Here is an 18,301-nt window from a genome sequence, read left to right as displayed (position 1 = left end):
AATCCCCCTGATACCTTTTTGTGAGCTGGTAGTTTATGAATGTTCTAAATTGCTTTATTTAGAAGAAGCAACAGCAGACAGGGCTGCGCTCAGTCCTGAAATCCCATTGTGCAACAGATTTCTGCTTGCACAATTAAACTTCCCTTCCCCTGCAATGAAAAACCAATTCTGTGGCTGCCGATAATTCTGCCAATGACATTCACGTATCTACGTATTTTGCAAAAATTTCTTCAGCTTCAGCTAATCCTGGGGAAGGGGCGATGAAGTCAATTCAACATTCCCTTTCTCCAACCCTCTCTGACTTCCAACATTTTGCCCAGGCATTGCCAGTTTTCGCGACCACGAGGACTTAGAAGTTTGCTTTCCGGCCAAAGCTGAACTGCTGAAGAAGCTGATTTCTGTCCCTGTTACCAGTTTCTGTACTTAAAAGGCTTTTTCTCAGACCCATGGAATAATGCACAAATCTGATACTAAGTTTTTTGCTTGGCGGTAATGTCCTCCAGTAATGTTGCTAGGGCTGTGTGATCAATTTGGGAGCGGTCCTTCAACATTAAAAAAAACTCAGGGCACATGGGCAGTCTTAAAGTAGGGTTGCCAAACGTCCAAAATTTACCGGACATAACCAGGATTTGGCCGTCTGTAGCAGTGCCTGGGCAGAAATCGCTTGAATGTCCTGGGAAATCTGGACGTATGGCAAGCCACGTCAGAAGTGTAGATTTTGGTGAATTTCCTTTAAAAATAGCTCAAAAACTGCCCACATTTTTCTATTGACATTTTGAAATATGGCAACCCTATCTTAAAGAGCATGATTTTATGGTGTGCTACAGAGGTTTAATTTTATGGTTAAACCACAGAGCCTAGGACTTGCCAATCAGCAGATCAGCGGTTCGAATCCCTGCGACGGGGTGAGCTCCCGTTGCTCGGTCCCTGCTCCTGCCAACCTAGCCGTTCGAAAGCACATCAAAGTACAAGTAGATAAATAGGTACCGCTCCAGCGGGAAGGTAAACAGCGTTTCCGTGTGCTGCTCTGGTTCGCCAGAAGCGGCTTAGTCCTGCTGGCCACATGACCAGGGATGAAGCTGTACGCCGGCTCCCTTGGCCAATAAAGCGAGATGAGCGCCGCAACCCCAGAGTCATCCACGACTGGACCTAACAGTCAAGGGTCCCTTTACCTTCACCTAGGTATACATTTTGGTAATACTTGGGTATACAGTGGTACCTCGGGTTACATACGCTTCGAGTTACATATGCTTCAGGTTACAGACTCCGTTAACCCAGAGATAGTACCTTGGGTTAAGAACTTTGCTTCAGGATAAGAACAGATATCGGGCTCTGGCAGTGTGGCGGCAGCAGGAAGCCCCATTAGCTAAAGTGGTGCTTCAGGTTAAGAACAGTTTCAGGTTAAGAACAGACCTCCGGAACGAATTAAGTACTTAACCCGAGGTACCACGGTGTATGTATTTTGTTTTTCTAGCTTGATCAAAACTATTTATTATTTCATAACGGGTAGATAGTTAAGAGCTTAGGCGGCTTCAGCAGTGGTCATCTGGTGCCCCCCAGAATTCGGCCTAGTTGCCTAGTTGCCATTCTGAGGCTCAAAAGTCGTATTTTCCCATGCAGCTCTTTGGTTCCTGAAACTCATTCTGATTGTGCAGGCTAGAAATCGACAACAGGATGTGTTGCCAGTGTGTAAAAACAGTCCAGACCCAAAGATCCCCAGATGGTGGAGAATTCAGGCGCCGACGGACATCATCTTCTTTTCTATATACAGTGGTACCTCAGGTTAAGTACTTAATTTGATCTGGAGGTCGATTCTTCACCTGAAACTGTTCTTAACCTGAAGCACCACTTTAGCTAATGGGGCCTCCCACTGCCGCACGATTTCTGTTCTCATCCTGAAGCAAAGTTCTTAACCTGAAGCACTATTTCTGGGTTAGTGAAGTCTGTAACCTGAAGCGTATGTAACCTGAGGTACCACTGTGCCGTCTTTTTCGCTCCATAAGAGGCACCTGACCATAAGACGCACCTAGTTTTTAGAGGAGGAAAACAAGAAAAAAATATATATTCTGAATTAAACACTGGATATATGATTTTTGTGGTCCATGCTGTGGCCACAGACATATGTGATTTGACAGTGAGTTTGGGGTAGCCAAATGCAAAAATCCGGAGGATCCATGTGGATCCATGCTTTGTAACCACGTTTTTGCACCATTGCGGCCCCACGAAACAGTGGATGCCTGATTTTTTGGGTGCAGGCTGTAGCCATGGACATGCTATGTGATCTGATGGTGAATTTGGGGTGACCCAATGCAAAAATCCTGAGGATCCATGTGCCTTTACCTCCCCCCTCCCAGGCAGCCTCCTTTACCACTAGAGTCCCTTATCTCCCTCCCATCACTTGCCGATCAGCTGCTCAGCGGCTTTGTTTCAACACCCCCTCCCCTCTTTCTAAACAAAAAAAGCAACAACAAAAAAAAGCACAATCTGCTTTTTGCCCCTGGGCAATTCGGCTCCAGGGACCACGCATTCGCTCCATAAGACACACAGACATTTCCCCTTACTTTTTAGGAAGAAAAAAGTGTGTCTTATGGAGCGAAAAATATGGTACCTAAAACACAACAGCATCTCCGGGTCTTCTGTCGGTTCCCTCCCTGCGTGAGGTTACAGGGAACCAGGCACAGGGCCTTCTCAGTAGTGGTGCCTGCCCTGTGGAACGCCCTCCCACCAGATGTCAAGGCAGTAAATGACTATTTTACTTTTAAAAGACAACTGAAGGCGCCCCTGTTTAGGGAAGTTTTTAATGTTTGATGCTGTATTGTGTTTTTTAATATTCGGTTGCAAGCCACCCAGAGTGGTTGGGGCAACCCAGCCAGATGGGCAATGTATAAATAATAAGGTAAAGGTAAAGGTACCCCTGCCCGTGCGGGCCAGTCTTGACAGACTCTAGGGTTGTGTGCCCATCTCACTCAAGAGGCCGGGGGCCAGCGCTGTCCGAAGACACTTCCGGGTCACGTGGCCAGCGTGACAAAGCTGCATCTGGCGAGCCAGCGCAGCACATGGAAACGCCGTTTACCTTCCCGCCAGTAAGCGGTCCCTATTTATCTACTTGCACCCAGGGGTGCTTTCGAACTGCTAGGTTGGCAGGCGCTGGGACCGAACGACGGGAGCGCACCCCACCGCGGGGATTCGAACCGCCGACCTTTCGATCGGCAAGTCCTAGGCACTGAGGCTTTTAGCCACAGCGCCACCCACTTCCCGTATAAATTATTATTATTGTTATTAATATTATACCTTCTACTAGGTTTCATTGCATTTTCTGCAGCGGGCTTGAAATAAACTATTTCCATCTCGGGTCCAGGGCTGCTGCCGAATTGAAAGTGTTGATATTAAGTGAGGGCGAATGACCTAAAGCAAACAGACATCGGCAGAGCCCCATGCACCAAGGTCAGGGCGTTTCGGTGCTGCAGAAATCCGAGTAACGCCGGCTGAACTGGTTAGGGGGATCGGGGCCTGAGGCTTGTTGTGAGGTTAAGCCTCAGAATCTCTTCAGGGCAGTCCACAGGACCATAAATTGAGAGCTTAGCACCAAGAATGCAAGGAGACGATTTCGAGAAGGTCACCGGAGCACGTGGTCTCATTTTGATGGCGTTGCAAAGAATTCGGTCTTGTAGGAAAATGCTCCTGTATTCAAGGTGCTCACATGGGTGCTTAAAGCCTTGAGGAACCCAGGCCACAAATACCTGAAAGGCTTGCTCCTCCCCTACAGACCCCCTCGGTGGCTGAGATCTACAGAGGAGGCCCTCTTGGTAGCTGCTCACAGGGTCTTCTCGGTGGTGGCCCCTAAGCCTGGAGTTCCCTCCCCAAAGAGGTGCTTCTTGCCTCTTCATTGAACAGCTTCTAGCAAATGCTGAAGACACATCTATTCACCTTGGTCTTTGATGCGTGGTAGGTATGTTTTTAGGACCCACCTTATTGTTGTTGTTGAGTCGTTTAGTCGTGTCCGACTCTTCGTGACCCCATGGACCAGAGCAAGCCAGGCACTCCTGTCTTCCACTGCCTCCCGCAGTTTGGTAAAACTGTTAGGGTTGTAAGTTGTCAATATTGTGTCCTAATGCTTTAACCCATTGTGGGAACTCATAGACTCCAACATTTCTCTCATTAAAATAGCCTTGATATCTGCTGGGAGGGTGTTCCAAAGGGTGGGCGCCACCACCGAGAAGGCCCTATGCCTAGTTCGCTGTAGGCTCACATCTTGCAGGGAGGGAACTGCCAGAAGGGCCTTGGAGCTGGACCTCAGTGTCTGGGCTGGACGATGGGGGTGGAGACACTCCTTCGGGTCTACTGGGCCGAGGTCGTTTAGGGCTTTCAAGGTCAGCACCAACACTTTGAATTGTGCTCGGAAACGTACTGGGAGCCAATGTAGGTCTTTCAGGACTGGTGCTATATGGTCTTGGCAGCCGCTCCCAGTCCCCAGTCTAACTGCCACAATCTGGATTAGTTGTAGTTTCTGAGTCACCTTCAAAGGTAGCCCCACGTAGAGCGCATTGCAGTAGTCCAAGCGGGAGATAACCAGAGCATGCACCACTCTGGCCAGACAGTCTGCAGGCAGGGAGGGTCTCATCCTGCGTACCAGATGGAGCTGCACAGAAATGCCACAATACAGTGGTGCCTCGCAAGACGAAAAGAATCCGTCCCGCGAGTCTCTTCGTCTAGCGGTTTTTTCGTCTTGCGAAGCAACCCCATTAGCGGATTAGCACTATTAGCGGTTTAGCGGCTATTAGCGGCTATTAAAGGCTTAAGGGCTTAGGGGACTAGCTGCTAAAAGGCTATTAGCAGCTTAGTGCCTTAGAAAAAGGGGGTGGGGAGCGGAAAAAAACCCCAGGAATCGCAAGACATTTTTGTCTTGGGAAGCAAGCCCATAGAGAAATTCGTCCTGCGAAGCACTTCCAAAACGGAAAACCCTTTCGTCTAGCGGGTTTTCCGTCTTGCGAGGCATTCGTCTTGCGGGGCACCACTGTAGTTCTGTGCCGATATACCACGCTGATCAACACAACGACAGGCAAAGCAACAGCAGAAGACACAATAAGAGTTGCGTTCCTCCATTTTCTACCGCCCAAATTACCCAACCCTTTGAGGGGGACTTTGGGAGTGTCTCAGAAAGTTAATATGGGAAACGGGACAGAGGTGGGCAAGGTACAGAGTCTGTTTGGCAGCCCAGGGAAGGCTGTGAAAAAGTCGCTGTCCCCGCAGCACAACTCCACCTCGCAGGGATGTTGGGAGAAGGGAAGAAACATGGAACCACTTTCAGCTCTTTGGAGGGAAAAGGTGGCATATAGATGGAATGAATAAATAAAGTGAGGGGGACTCAGAGACATCAATTGTTGTTGTTGTTTAGTCGTTTAGTCGTGTCTGACTCTTCGTGACCCCCTGGACCAGAGCACGCCAGGCACTCCTGTCTTCCACTGCCACCTGCAGTTTGGTCAGATTCATGTTTGTAGCTTCGAGAACACTGTCTAACCATCTCGTCCTCTGTCGTCCCCTTCTCCTTGTGCCCTCCATCTTTCCCAGCATCAGGGTCTTTTTCAGGGAGTCTTCTCCTTTCATGAGGTGGCCAAAGTCTTGGAGCCTCAGCTTCAGGATCTGTCCTTCCAGTGAGCACTCAGGGCTGAATTCCTTAAGAATGGAGAGGTTTGATCTTCTTGCAGTCCATGGGACTCTCAAGAGTCTCCTCCGGCACCAGAATTCAAAAGCATCCATTCTTCGGCGATCAGCCTCCTTTATGGTCCAGTTCTCACTTCCATACATCACTACTGGGAAAACCATAGCTTTCACTATACGGACCTTTGTTGGCAAGGCGATGTCTCTGCTTTTTAAGATGCTGTCTAGGTTTGTCATTGCTTTTCTCCCAAGAAGCAGGCGTCTTTTAATTTCGCGGCTGCTGTCAGAATCTGCAGTGTCACCATACTTGGCTAGTCTAGATGTATTCAAGTCTCCAGGGCCAGATGAACTGCATCCAAGAGTATTAAAAGAACTGGCAGATGTGATCTCAGAACCACTGGCAGTCATCTTTGAGAATTCCTGGAGAACAGGCGAAGACCCGGCAGACTGGAGGAGGGCAAATGTTGTCCCTATTTTCAAAAAGGGGAAAAGAGAAGACCCAAATAATTACCGCCCAGTCAGTCTGACATCAATACCAGGGAAGATTCTGGAGCAGATCATTAAGCAAATAGTCTGTGAGCACCTAGAAAGGAATGCTGTGATCACCAATAGTCAGCATGGATTTCTGAAAAATAAGTCATGTCAAACTAACCTGATCTCGTTTTTTGACAGAATTACAAGCCTGGTAGATGAAGGGAATGCAGTGGATGTAGCCTACCTTGATTTCAGCAAGGCATTTGACAAGGTGCCCCATGATATTCTTGTAAAGAAGCTGGTAAAATGCGGTCTTGACTATGCTACCACTCAGTGGATTTGTAACTGGCTGACTGACCGAACCCAAAGGGTGCTCATCAATGGTTCCTCTTCATCCTGGAGAAGAGTGACTAGTGGGGTGCCACAGGGTTCTGTCTTGGGCCCGGTCTTATTCAACATCTTTATCAACGACTTGGATGATGGACTCAAGGGCATCCTGATCAAATTTGCAGATGACACCAAACTGGGAGGGGTGGCTAACACCCCAGAGGACAGGATCACACTTCAAAATGACCTTGACAGGTTAGAGAGCTGGGCCAAAACAAACAAGATGAATTTTAAAAGGGAGAAATGTAAAGTATTGCACTTGGGCAAAAAAAAATGAGAGGCACAAATACAAGATGGGTGACACCTGGCTTGAGAGCAGTACATGTGAAAAGGATCTAGGAGTCTTGGTTGACCACAAACTTGACATGAGCCACCAGTGTGACGCGGCAGCTAAAAAAGCCAATGCAATTCTGGGCTGCATCAATAGGAGTATAGCATCTAGATCAAGGGAAGTAATAGTGCCACTGTATTCTGCTCTGGTCAGACCTCACCTGGAGTACTGTGTCCAGTTCTGGGCACCACAGTTCAAGAAGGACACTGACAAACTGGAGCGTGTCCAGAGGAGGGCAACCAAAATGGTCAAAGGCCTGGAAACGATGCCTTATGAGGAACGGCTAAGGGAGCTGGGCATGCTTAGCCTGGAGAAGAGGAGGTTAAGGGGGGATATGATAGCCATGTTCAAATATATAAAAGGATGTCACATAGAGGAGGGAGAAAGGTTGTTTTCTGCTGCTCCAGAGAAGCGGACACGGAGCAATGGATCCAAACTACAAGAAAGAAGATTCCACCTCAACATGAGGAAGAACTTCCTGACAGTAAGAGCTGTTCGACAGTGGAATTTGCTGCCAAGGAGTGTGGTGGAGTCTCCTTCTTTGGAGGTCTTTAAGCAGAGGCTTGACAACCATATGTCAGGAGTGCTCTGATGGTGTTTCCTGCTTGGCAGGGGGTTGGACTCAATGGCCCTTGTGGTCTCTTCCAACTCTATGATTCTATGATCATGGAGCCCAAGAAAGTAAAATCTCTCGACGTCTGCAATGGTCAAGATGGGGCACTCTCCCCATTCCATGTACAAACCCTGACCAGACAGGCAATGGGAGGCTGCCCCACACCCTACCCAAGAGGTGAGTGTCGGAGATAGCTGTGCACCCCTCTGTCCTGCAACATCTCCGCCCCTCAGCCTCTGCCGCCCGAGGCATCCGCCCAAGTCCGCCTAACGGTTGAGCCGGGACGCCACTCACTAATCACAATTCCCAACAACGTTTTGCACAAAGCACCCTGCGCTGTTTGCACACATTTGGGCTTCTCTGCACCCCCTCAGGCAACGGCGGAGGCCAGTCCGGCGACTCTGGGTGCTCCCGGTTTTGTCATCATTGCTGGTACCTGAGAGGCCTTTTTCCTCCACCTGCTCCCGTCTGGAAAAGGTGGAAGTGCCGCGCCTGCCGTTGCGCAATACCCCACCAAAGAGGCTTATTCACCCGCTGACACCCACAGCTGCCTTTTGGGAGGCGGCAGATTCTCTCGCTGCGCAGGCAGGGCTCCAAATCCCAGCTCAGAAGCTGCCTGGGTGTGACCCGTGGCCCAGGCACGGCAATAAACAACAAGGCTTCACCTTCCTCTTCTCCCAAATCTACGCTGAAGGCTCTCCCAAACTTCCAGAGCAAGATTTGAGGGGACATGCAAGGAGAGGAGACGGAGGTGAGGTCCGTGATCAGATATTCATTCCCCTTGCACCGAGACACCTTTGCGTGGCCTTCTCAGTGGTGGCTGCCCCCAGGCAACTCCCTTCCTGAGAAAGCCAGATTGGCTGCCCTTTCGCAGGAAGGAAAAGACTGTCTTATTCCGGCAGATTTGGGGGAAGTGACTTTGTCTTTAATGAAAGGGCTTTTAAATGTTGTCTTTTATTAGCCGTATTTCAATAGATTTGATTCCCCCCCCCTTCACGTTTCTTTAGTTTGTGTGCTGTTTTTGTTAACCGTATTTCAACAGATTTGTTTTTCCTTTTATATTGTTTTATAATTATGTTATCGAGTTACTTCCAAACAATTATCTCCCCCCAAAGTTTCACAAATTGGTTTCACATCAAACAAGCACATGGCTTCCTGTGTTGACTTTCCACCTTCACATCCAGAGTGTTTATCATCAAACCCTTCTCTGCTACATTATGCACCAGACATCGGTTACAAAAGAAACCCTGTACAATCAGGGGAGCAGGTGGCGCTGTGGTCTAAACCACTGAGCCTCTTGGGCTTGCTGATCAGAAGGTTGGCGGTTCGATTCCCCGCAATGGGGTGAGCTCCCATTGCTCGGTCCCCGCTCCTGCCAACCTAGCAGTTTGAAAGCACACTAGTGCAAGTAGATAAATAGGTACCACTATGGCAGGAAGGTAAACGGCATTTCCGTGCGCTCTGGCTTCCATCATGGTGTTCCGTTGCGCCAGAAGCGGTTTAGTCATGCTAGACGCATAACCCGGAAAGCTGCCTGTGGGCAAACGTCGGCTCCCTCGCCCTGAAAGCGAGAGGAGTACCACACCCCATAGTCAAATTCAGCTGGACTTAAGCGTCCTTTACCTTTTTACCTTTAAAAGACACCTGCTTCTTGGGAGAAAAGCAATGACAAACCTAGATAGCATCTTAAAAAGCAGAGACATCTCCTTGCCAACAAAGGTCCGTATAGTTCAAGCTATGGTTTTCCCAGTAGTGATGTATGGAAGTGAGAGCTGGACCATAAAGAAGGCTGATCGCCGAAGAATGGATGCTTTTGAATTCTGGTGCTGGAGGAGACTCTTGAGAGTCCCATGGACTGCAAGAAGATCAAACACATCCATTCTGAAGGAAATCAGCCCCGAGTGCTCCCTGGAAGGACAGATCCTGAAGCTGAGGCTCCAAGACTTTGGCCACCTCATGAGAAGAGAAGACTCCCTGGAAAAGACCCTGATGTTGGGAAAGATGGAGGGCACAAAGAGAAGGGGACGACAGAGGATGAGATGGTGGGACAGTGTTCTCGAAGCTACCAGTATGAGTTTGACCAAACAGCGGGAGGTAGTGGAAGACAGGAGTGCCTGTCAGGGGGTCACGAAGAGTCGGACATGTCTAAACGACTAAACAACAACTTTTTTACCTTTAGTACAATCATTTCATCAATTGTTTGTTGCTGCTCCCATCTCGAATCCTGCCCATGATTTCATTTGACTATACAGCTGTACCTCGGAAGTCGAACGGAATCCGTTCCAGAAGTCCGTCCGACTTCAAAAATGTTCGGAAACCAAGGCGAGGCTTCCGATTGGAAGCTCCTGCAGCCAATCGGAAGCCTCATCAGACGTTTGGGTTCCAAAGCACGTCCGCAAATCTGGGAGCCAAAACGTTTGACTCGCAAGGCGTTTGGGCTCCCAGATATGGCTGCAATACTTATTTGAATAGTAGCCTTTTGTCTTTTATCTCTGTTTTAATTTTCGTAAGCCACCCTGAATCTTGGTTCGGGGGGAGACGGGATATAAATAACTATAGTCACCCACCCCATCGATTCCTTTGCCTTTCCAAACTTGGGGGGGGGGGGATGGAGTAAGGAGAGCCACTGAAAGAAACCACGAAAAGGGGTCTGAGTGTGACCCACGTGATTTCCTCCCCAGGAGGCAGAAGGAACTGAAAGCACAGTCTGCTCTATGTATGGGGTTTTCTTTTTTGGTGTATATTTATTTTTTTGCTTATTCTTCTCCCTGGGGGACATGACTCATTTCATGAGGTCTAGCGCTCGAAATGCGGAAAGAGGCAAACTTGTAAAGAAATGAAACCAGTTCACCTGAAAAAAGGGGACAGATGGACAAGCAGGCCAGGGCCAGATTTAAGTTTTGATCAGGCCCTCAGCTACTAAAGGTAATGGGGCCCTTTCTATGTCCAGCTGTCCTTTGGCAACAAAAAATGGTCGCTGTTTTTTGTGTTGAATATATGCTATATGGTAATTGATGGACCTAATAGGTATCTAAAGCCATTTGTAAAGTTAAGGTAAAGGTACCCCTGCCCGTACGGGCCAGTCTTGACAGACTCTAGGGTTGTGCGCTCATCTCACTCTAGAGGCCGGGAGCCAGCGCCGTCCGCAGACACTTCCGGGTCACATGGCCAGCGTGACGAAGCTGCTCCACCAAACCGGCACTAGAGCAGCACACGGAACGCTGTTTACCTTCCCACTATAAAGCGGTACCTATTTATCTACTTGCACTTTTAAGGGTGCTTTCGAACTGCTAGGTGGGCAGGAGCTGGGACCGAACGACGGGAGCTCACCCTGCCGCGGGGATTCAAACCGCCGACCATACGATCGGCAAGTCCTAGGCACTGTGGTTTTACGCACAGCGCCACCCGCGTCCCCCATCTAAAGCCATTTGCACATAGCAAATAGGAGCCTTCATAGCACAAAACACTGTTGCTGTAAGTTTTATTTTATTTGTTTTTTATCTTATATTTTGGAAATGTGCATCCAGTTTTTCCCCCCTTTACAATTTTTTGGGGACCCTAAGAGAGTGGAGCCCTAAGCTAGAGCTTGTTTAGCTTATACATAAATCCAGCACTGACAGGCAGACACAGCAACAACCGCTTCCACACATAATGTGTTTCATGTGGGGCTGCTGTCAGATCCTGAGAATCATCTAGTCCAGGGGTCGGCAACCTTCGGCCTATTGGCCAAAAGCAGCTCATGGGAGTCATTTAACTGGCCCACGAGCCGCCTCCAAATCAAGCCGCCCGCTTAGCTAGTCCCCACGCGCTGCGCTAAACCGGCACAGCGCAGAGCGGGGACTTGCTTCCGCGGCGCCGGAAATCGCGCATGCACCGGAAAATGCGTCTGTGCAGGTGCAGACACTGGAAATCGCATCTACGTGATCCGGCCCACGGAATGATCTCCGCGGTAGTGAACCAGCCCAGGCAGGTTAAACCTTGCCCAACCCCTGATCTAGTCCAACCCCCTGCAATGCAAGAGTCTTTTGCCCGATGTAGGACTCGAACTCGCAACCCTTAGCTCAAGAGTCTTGTGCTCTACTAGCTGAGCTATCGACAAGATGGCTGCCAATTGGGATAGCTTCAAAAGAAGATTAGACAAATTTACAGAGGAGATACAGCTGTCAATAGGTAGTAGGCATGATGGTGACTCTCTGCCTCCATTGCTGGAAGCAGTAAGCCTCTAAGCCCTTAGCTTTTTCTTAAGATTCAAGGGAGGTGAAAGAAAAGTCCTTCTTCACACGGCACATGGTTGAACTATGGAACTCCCTCCCACTGGAAGCATAGCTGTCAACCGTCCCTTATTTGGTGGGAAAGTCCCTTATCCCAGCGCCGTGTCCCGCTGCTGTCCCTTATTGATGATGTCCCGTAAATTTCCTGGGTTTCAAAGGAAGCAGCTCTTCTCCCTCCCTCCCTGCCGGCCAGGGAGGAGGGAGGCTCCAACTGTGTTGCTTGGCTGCGTTGCTCACCCAATAAGGAGTCTGAGAACGACTGGGGGGTGAAGCTTGCATGCCTTGTGCCGATCAAATTGGCCGCGTTGCCTGGCGACTCGCCTTTGCTCAGCGCTTCCCAGCAGAGAGGGGACGGTGGTTTTCCTTGCTGCATCCCCTTTGCCAGGTTGCTGCGCTGTGGGAACCACTGCTTGAGGCTTCGTTTGGCTGCTGGCTGGGCTTTCTGCCTTTGGCTCGGAGGGGCTCAGAAGGCGAACATACCTGTGCCCGGAAAATCCCTTATTTTGGCTGCTGAGCCCTTATTTTCGAGGCTGCTGGTCCCTTATTTTCAAATCTGTAAGTTGACAGCTATGACTGGAAGCAGCGACGGGACCAACCTAGATGTCTTTCAAATAGGATTTGGCAGGTTTGGAGAGGAGAGGGCAGTCGCTGGCCACTATTCTCGGCAGTTACGCTCTGCGGATGGTCAAAGGCATACCCGGCAAGTGTCCCCGGAAAACCGGGACACCCCGGTTTTTATCACGAGAGCACGGAGGCCATTTTGTTTGATGTGATTTCGCAGCACAATTCTCCCCTTGAAAAAAGTGCTTTCCCCTAGGGCTGTGATCTCGCATGGCACCCCAAAGCGCGTGGTGTTTTTTGGGGGGGAAATTGTGTTGCACTAAAAAATAATAATGAGAAGATGGTGTCCCAGCTTTTGGCTTCACCGTGTTGGAAGGTATGCGAAGGCCGCAAAGACATCAAAATCTCAGTTGCTAGGGGAGGCGTCTTTTGCCGAAATCCTGCTTGCGGCTTCCAGACAGGCTTCTGGTTGGTGTGATCCAGTAGGCAGATCTCATCTTCCTCTCTCACAGTAGCTGGGAACCCCAAGTGCGGAGATCTCCTCTTGTGCTCAGTTTCCGCTGTTGCGCTTCCCATCGTGGGCATTTAGTCTGTCAGTCCCTCTGCAAACAGGGCGCTGGTCCACCTGGGCTGCCTTTGGTCGGATCCGGCAGCCAGGCCCTATGTTAAATGAAGCTACTCAGGATCAGAGCCACGTGGCTTTTGGCCGGCAGTCGCCATACGGGGGACACACAAAACCACCAGCGCGGTTTCAAAATAATTCGTTCTTCCTAGGGAGCTCAGAGAACTGAAAAGGGGAAGGTAGAGGAATTCTGGTTCATTTCTGGTTTCAGCAACGGCCAATGTTTTCTGGTATAAAACAAAACTAAGGTGCCAGTATAGAATGGGCATACATAAGTATATAAACCACATGTCCGAAATAGTTGTTGTTGTTGTTTAGTCATTTAGTCATGACTTTGTGACCCCCTGGACCAGAGCACGCCAGGCACTCCTGTCTTCCACTGCCTCCCGCAGTTTGGTCAGACTCATGCTGGTAGCTTCGGGAACATTGTTCCACCATCTCATCCTCTGTCGTCCCCTTCTCCTTGTGCCCTCCATTTTTCCCAACATCAGGGTCTTTTCCAGGGAGTCTTCTCTTCTCATGAGGTGGCCAAAGTCTTGGAGCCTCAGCTTCAGGATCTGTCCTTCCAGTGAGCACTCAGGGCTGATTTCCTTCAGAATGGAGAGGTTGGATCTTCTTGCAGTCCATGGGACTCTCAAGAGTCTCCTCCAGCACCAGAATTCAAAAGCATCAATTCTGTTGTTGTTGTGTTTTTTTTTTTAATGTTTATTAAGGGTTTTCTTGTTTTACAGAAGTAAGTGTAATGCCTCGTTGTTGTTTTTCCATGTAACATTTTTACAAATCCATTTCATTTGTTGAGGCATTAGGGGGAGAAGAAAAGAAAAAAGGGGGGGTGGAGAGAGGGAAGATGGGTGGGGGTGGGGTCGGGTGGCGGTGTTTCTATTGTGTTTAATGTATGTAGAGTTTGGGGTCAGCGTTGTTTGTGTTGTTCGCTTGTGTTCCTTTGGTGGTGAGAGAGGTTGGGGTTGGCCTAGGGTGTGATTGTTTGCTTGTGATTGGCTGTGGTGATCTTTGTTTTCGTGTGTGAGTGAGGTGGTTGGGTGTTTTGGATCAGGTTAGCCATATTGATTTGTATGTTGTTGGTGGATTATTGTCATTGTCCTTCTGTTGTTGTTGTTTAGTCGTTCAGTCATGTCCGCCTCTTCGTGACCCCCTGGACCAGAGCACGCCAGGCCCTCCTATCTTCCACTGCCTCCCGCAGTTTGGTCAAACCCATGTTTGTAGCTCCGAGAACACTGTCCCACCATCTCGTCCTCTGTCCTCCCCTTCTCCTTGTGCCCTCCATCTTTCCCAACATCAGAGTCTTTTCCAGGGAGTCTCCTCTTCTCATGAATTCTACTCAGCTTTAAAAAAAAAAAGGGGGGGGTCCCCGGATTCATTGAAAAAAATCTGGTAACCATATGATAGATAGATAGATAGATGATGATAGATAGATGATAGATAGATAGATAGATAGATAGATAGATATAGATAGATAGATAGATAGATGATAGATAGAGATAGATAGATGATAGATAGATAGATAGATAGATAGATAGATAGATAGATAGGACAAGATACAAGGGCTGGAAAGGAATGAGCACGTAAATAAATGTGACCGTCCTTTTGGAGTAAAACCAGCAAGATTCAAGCACGCTTTTCTGATCGGGCTGCAAAGGAACCATACAACACCGCAAGGAGAAAGCAAAGTTTTGCTGGAGCGAAAAGACTGGTTTGGCAACCGCAGTCTAGGTGTTTGGGAGTCGTCCTGAGGCGCAGGAATGCCCCAGGGAATCCACAGAGAAGAATGCGTAGCCTTGGCATTTAAGTCTCCTCAGCTCCTGATACTGCTGCTAATCGCAGGGAGCTGGGATTTTTCCACGGAGAGCAACTTCTCCCCCCCCCCCAACCCACCACCTCGGACACCTTTGTGGATCTGTCTGGTCCCCACGGCTTAAAGCTGTTTGCAAGTTGACAGCTGCAAAAAATCATCGGAAGAAACCGTCGCGGAGGAGCCGTCCTGCATCCTGAAACCAAGGCAAGGAGACTCAGCGGTTTGTTTAAGGGTGCTGGGAATTGCAGCCTTATCCAGGGCAAACTACAGTTCCCAAGATGCTTGTTGGGTTGGGTGTGCTCTAAATGTGTATTACACACACAGCCTCTTTCACTTTTTTTTTTTTAGAAAGCATGATTTATTTCCGACCATGCAACAAGATTGCGGCCTCTTTCTCATTCACACGTCACAATGGTCTTTTCAGGGTTCGGCTCTGTGGGTTTCTGAGGCTGTCACTGCTTCCTATTATGATATAATAATAATAATAATAATAATAATAATAATAATAATAATAATAATAATAATAAAATTTATACCCCCGCCCATTTGGCTGGGCTTCCCCAGCCACAAAATATTAAAATACCGTAATACATCAAACATTAAAAGCTTCCCTAAACAGGGCTGCCTTCAGATGTCTTCTAAAAGTCTGGTAGTTGCCTGGTTGCCTGAATATTTTCTGAGGTGGAAAAGGAAATCCAGTCACCAATGCCGGAAAGTGTTGTTATTAGAAAAAACTGCTCCTTTTCCCTTATGGGGTACCCAAAAGCCCATATAGAGTCCTTACGTGGGTTCCTTATTGGTAGGAGGAAATAACAGAGGCCAACCAGAGAATATTGAGAAGCAAAGCGGTTAGTAAGCCCGATCTTTATCAAACTTGCAACAGGGTCCCCACTCGCCCCATGCAGGAGGGAGGAGGTGGTACTTTTGAAATTGCCCACCCTGTAGCCCAAGACCACCCCCCAAAAGCATCAAACATACATCACAGGAGGAGGTGGTCTACAGCAGAAATCCTGCCTGCCGGGATACCTGATAATGGTCACTGATTGCATTGCCTGGGCAACCTGGCCATCCTTTTGTGATGGTAAAGACATTAGTTCCTGACTCCAGGTCACAGGCTCACCCTATTCATACGCAAATACGCCCTTAAGACAGGATTTGCAAGCAAAAAGACAATGGGGAGGCCTTCCCCATTTGCCTCCCTTCCTGCAGAGGAATATCTGAGGTCACTGGGAGAGTCAAAATGGCTTCAGGATTGCTCTCCTGTCCTGTTTCAGACACGTGGCTCACATACTTATGTATGTGTTTGCCTTGTACATTGATGAACATATGATTTATATATATATGTGAGACCTTAGAATTCCTATAACAGTGTTGTGATGGAGGTCAGGGGAGAGTGGTGGCTTCTCTTATTCCTGACCCAAGCGTAATACTCAGCGGAGAGTTTGTGTCTCCGTTGCAGCTGGTGACTGTCGGGGATTTCCCTGTTTTTTGCTCGGCATTGTAGCTGTCACACCTGTGGAACCAGAACTGGGAGGTTCTGAGTCATCTGCGGAGATTAGAGTCATCCCTCGGCTTAAAATGTGTGGCATGCCTTAGAAGCTTGCGAGGCCCCTGGCGGAGAGGAAAGGAGCCGTTTGCGGTGGCTGCTATTAAGAGAAGAAGGATTGTCAACATCACTGTCTACCTGGGTAAGGTTGTTTTCTGTCCTTCCTCCTAAGAAGGAAGGTTCCCCAAACCAACACTTAACGGACTGGCTGTGTCCAGTTCTGGGCACCACAGTTCAAGAAGGACACTGACAAACTGGAACGTGTCCAGAGGAGGGCAACCAAAATGGTCAAAGGCCTGGAAACGATGCCTTATGAGGAACGGCTAAGGGAGCTGGGCATGTTTAGCCTGGAGAAGAGGAGGTTAAGGGGTGATATGATAGCCATGTTCAAATATATCAAAGGATGTCACATAGAGGAGGGAGAAAGGTTGTTTTCTGCTGCTCCAGAGAAGCGGACACGGAGCAATGGATCCAAACTACAAGAAAGAAGATTCCACCTAAACATGAGGAAGAACTTCCTGACAGTAAGAGCTGTTTGACAGTGGAATTTGCTGCCAAGGAGTGTGGTGGAGTCTCCTTCTTTGGAGGTCTTTAAGCAGAGGCTTGACAACCATATGTCAGGAGTGCTCTGATGGTGTTTTCTGCTTGGCAGGGGGTTGGACTCGATGGCCCTTGCGGTCTCTTCCAACTCTATGATTCTATGATTCTATGATTCAAAGAACAGGCTGGAGGAGATCGGGAGAAGATGTTTCAGGGTGGAATTTTTGTGCCTCCCGGCTGGAGGATTTCAAAGGGTTTTAGGGCAGGCTTCAAAATATTTAGGGGTATGCGTGCTCCTTTCATGACAGCAGTCACGAAATTAAAAGACGCCTGCTTCTTGGGAGAAAAGCAATGACAAACCTAGACAGCGTCTTAAAAAGCAGAGACACTACCTTGCCAACAAAGGTCCGTACAGTGGTACCTCGGGTTACATATGCTTCAGGTTACATACTCCACTAACCCAGAAATAGTGCTTCAGGTTAAGAACTTTGCTTCAGGATAAGAACAGAAATCGGGCTCCGGCGGCGCGGCAGCAGCAGGAGGCCCCATTAGCTAAAGTGGTGCTTCAGGTTAAGAACAGTTTCAGGTTAAGAACGGATCTCCGGAACGAATTAAGAACTTAACCCGAGGTACCTCTGTATAGTTCAAGCTATGGTTTCCCCAGTAGTGATGTATGGAAGTGAGAGCGGGACCATAAAGAAGGCTGATCGCCAAAGAATGGATGCTTTTGAATTCTGGTGCTGGAGGAGACTCTTGAGAGTCCCATGGACTGCAAGAAGATCAAACCTCTCCATTCTGAAGGGAATCAGCCCTGAGTGCTCACTGGAAGGACAGATCCTGAAGCTGAGGCTCCAATACTTTGGCCACCTCATGAGAAGAGAAGAATCCCTGGAAGAGACCCTGATGTTGGGAAAGATGGAGGGCACAAGGAGAAGGGGACGGCAGAGGACGAGATGGTGGGACAGTGTTCTCGAAGTTACCAGCATGAGTTTGACCAAACTGTGGGAGGCCGTGGAAGACAGGGGTGCCTGGCGTGCTCTGGTCCAGGGGGTCACAAAGAGTCGGACACGACTAAACAACTAAACAACAACAACATGCTCCTGCGTCCCCCCAGAAAAAGACTGCGTAAACCCACTGACATCACGGTCCACAGCCAATGGCAACTGCCAAAGAAGCAGCAACAACCTCCTGCCTCCCCCCAACCTGGCAATTGTGGGGGTGATAGTGGACAACCTTGTGTAGTTCCTTTTTGTATCTTACTATCATCCGTTATCACCTGATTTACAAATAAGTTGGCTTTTGGTTCTGAATATACCGTATTTTTCGCCCCATAGGACGCACTTTTTCCCCTCCAAAAATGAAGGGGAAATGTGTGTGCGTCCTATGGGGTGAATGCAGGCTTTCGCTGAAGCCTGGAGAGGGAGAGGCATCGGTGCGCACCGACCCCTCTTGCTCTCCAGGCTTCAGGAAGCTATCCGCAAGCCT

General features: G+C 48.8%; 1 protein-coding gene across 5 annotated transcripts in view; it reads left to right on the top strand.

The window, feature by feature from the left end:
- The window catches only part of IRF5 (interferon regulatory factor 5), a 49,605-nt gene that overhangs the window by 10,700 nt on the left and 20,604 nt on the right, over positions 1-18,301 (top strand). Inside the window, exons 1-2 of one of the 5 annotated variants that reach the window (XM_083402187.1) lie at positions 7,549-7,640; positions 16,190-16,418. The exons of 1 other annotated variant lie outside the window; for it this stretch is intronic. Coding sequence is in view for 1 of the 4 variants with exons in the window: in XM_083402183.1 (XP_083258309.1) it covers positions 15,903-16,025 (123 nt within the window). In the remaining 3 variants the exon portion in view is untranslated. Of the gene's footprint in view, positions 1-7,548; positions 7,641-15,740; positions 16,026-16,097; positions 16,419-18,301 lie in introns of those variants that run through there. 3 more of the 5 variants (XM_083402185.1, XM_083402183.1, XM_083402186.1) reach the window with 3 other exon arrangements.

This window comes from Podarcis tiliguerta (genome assembly GCF_965153285.1).
Source record: "Podarcis tiliguerta genome assembly, chromosome: 10".
Classification (NCBI taxonomy): domain Eukaryota; kingdom Metazoa; phylum Chordata; class Lepidosauria; order Squamata; family Lacertidae; genus Podarcis; species Podarcis tiliguerta.
This window is presented reverse-complemented; position numbering and strand designations above follow the sequence as displayed.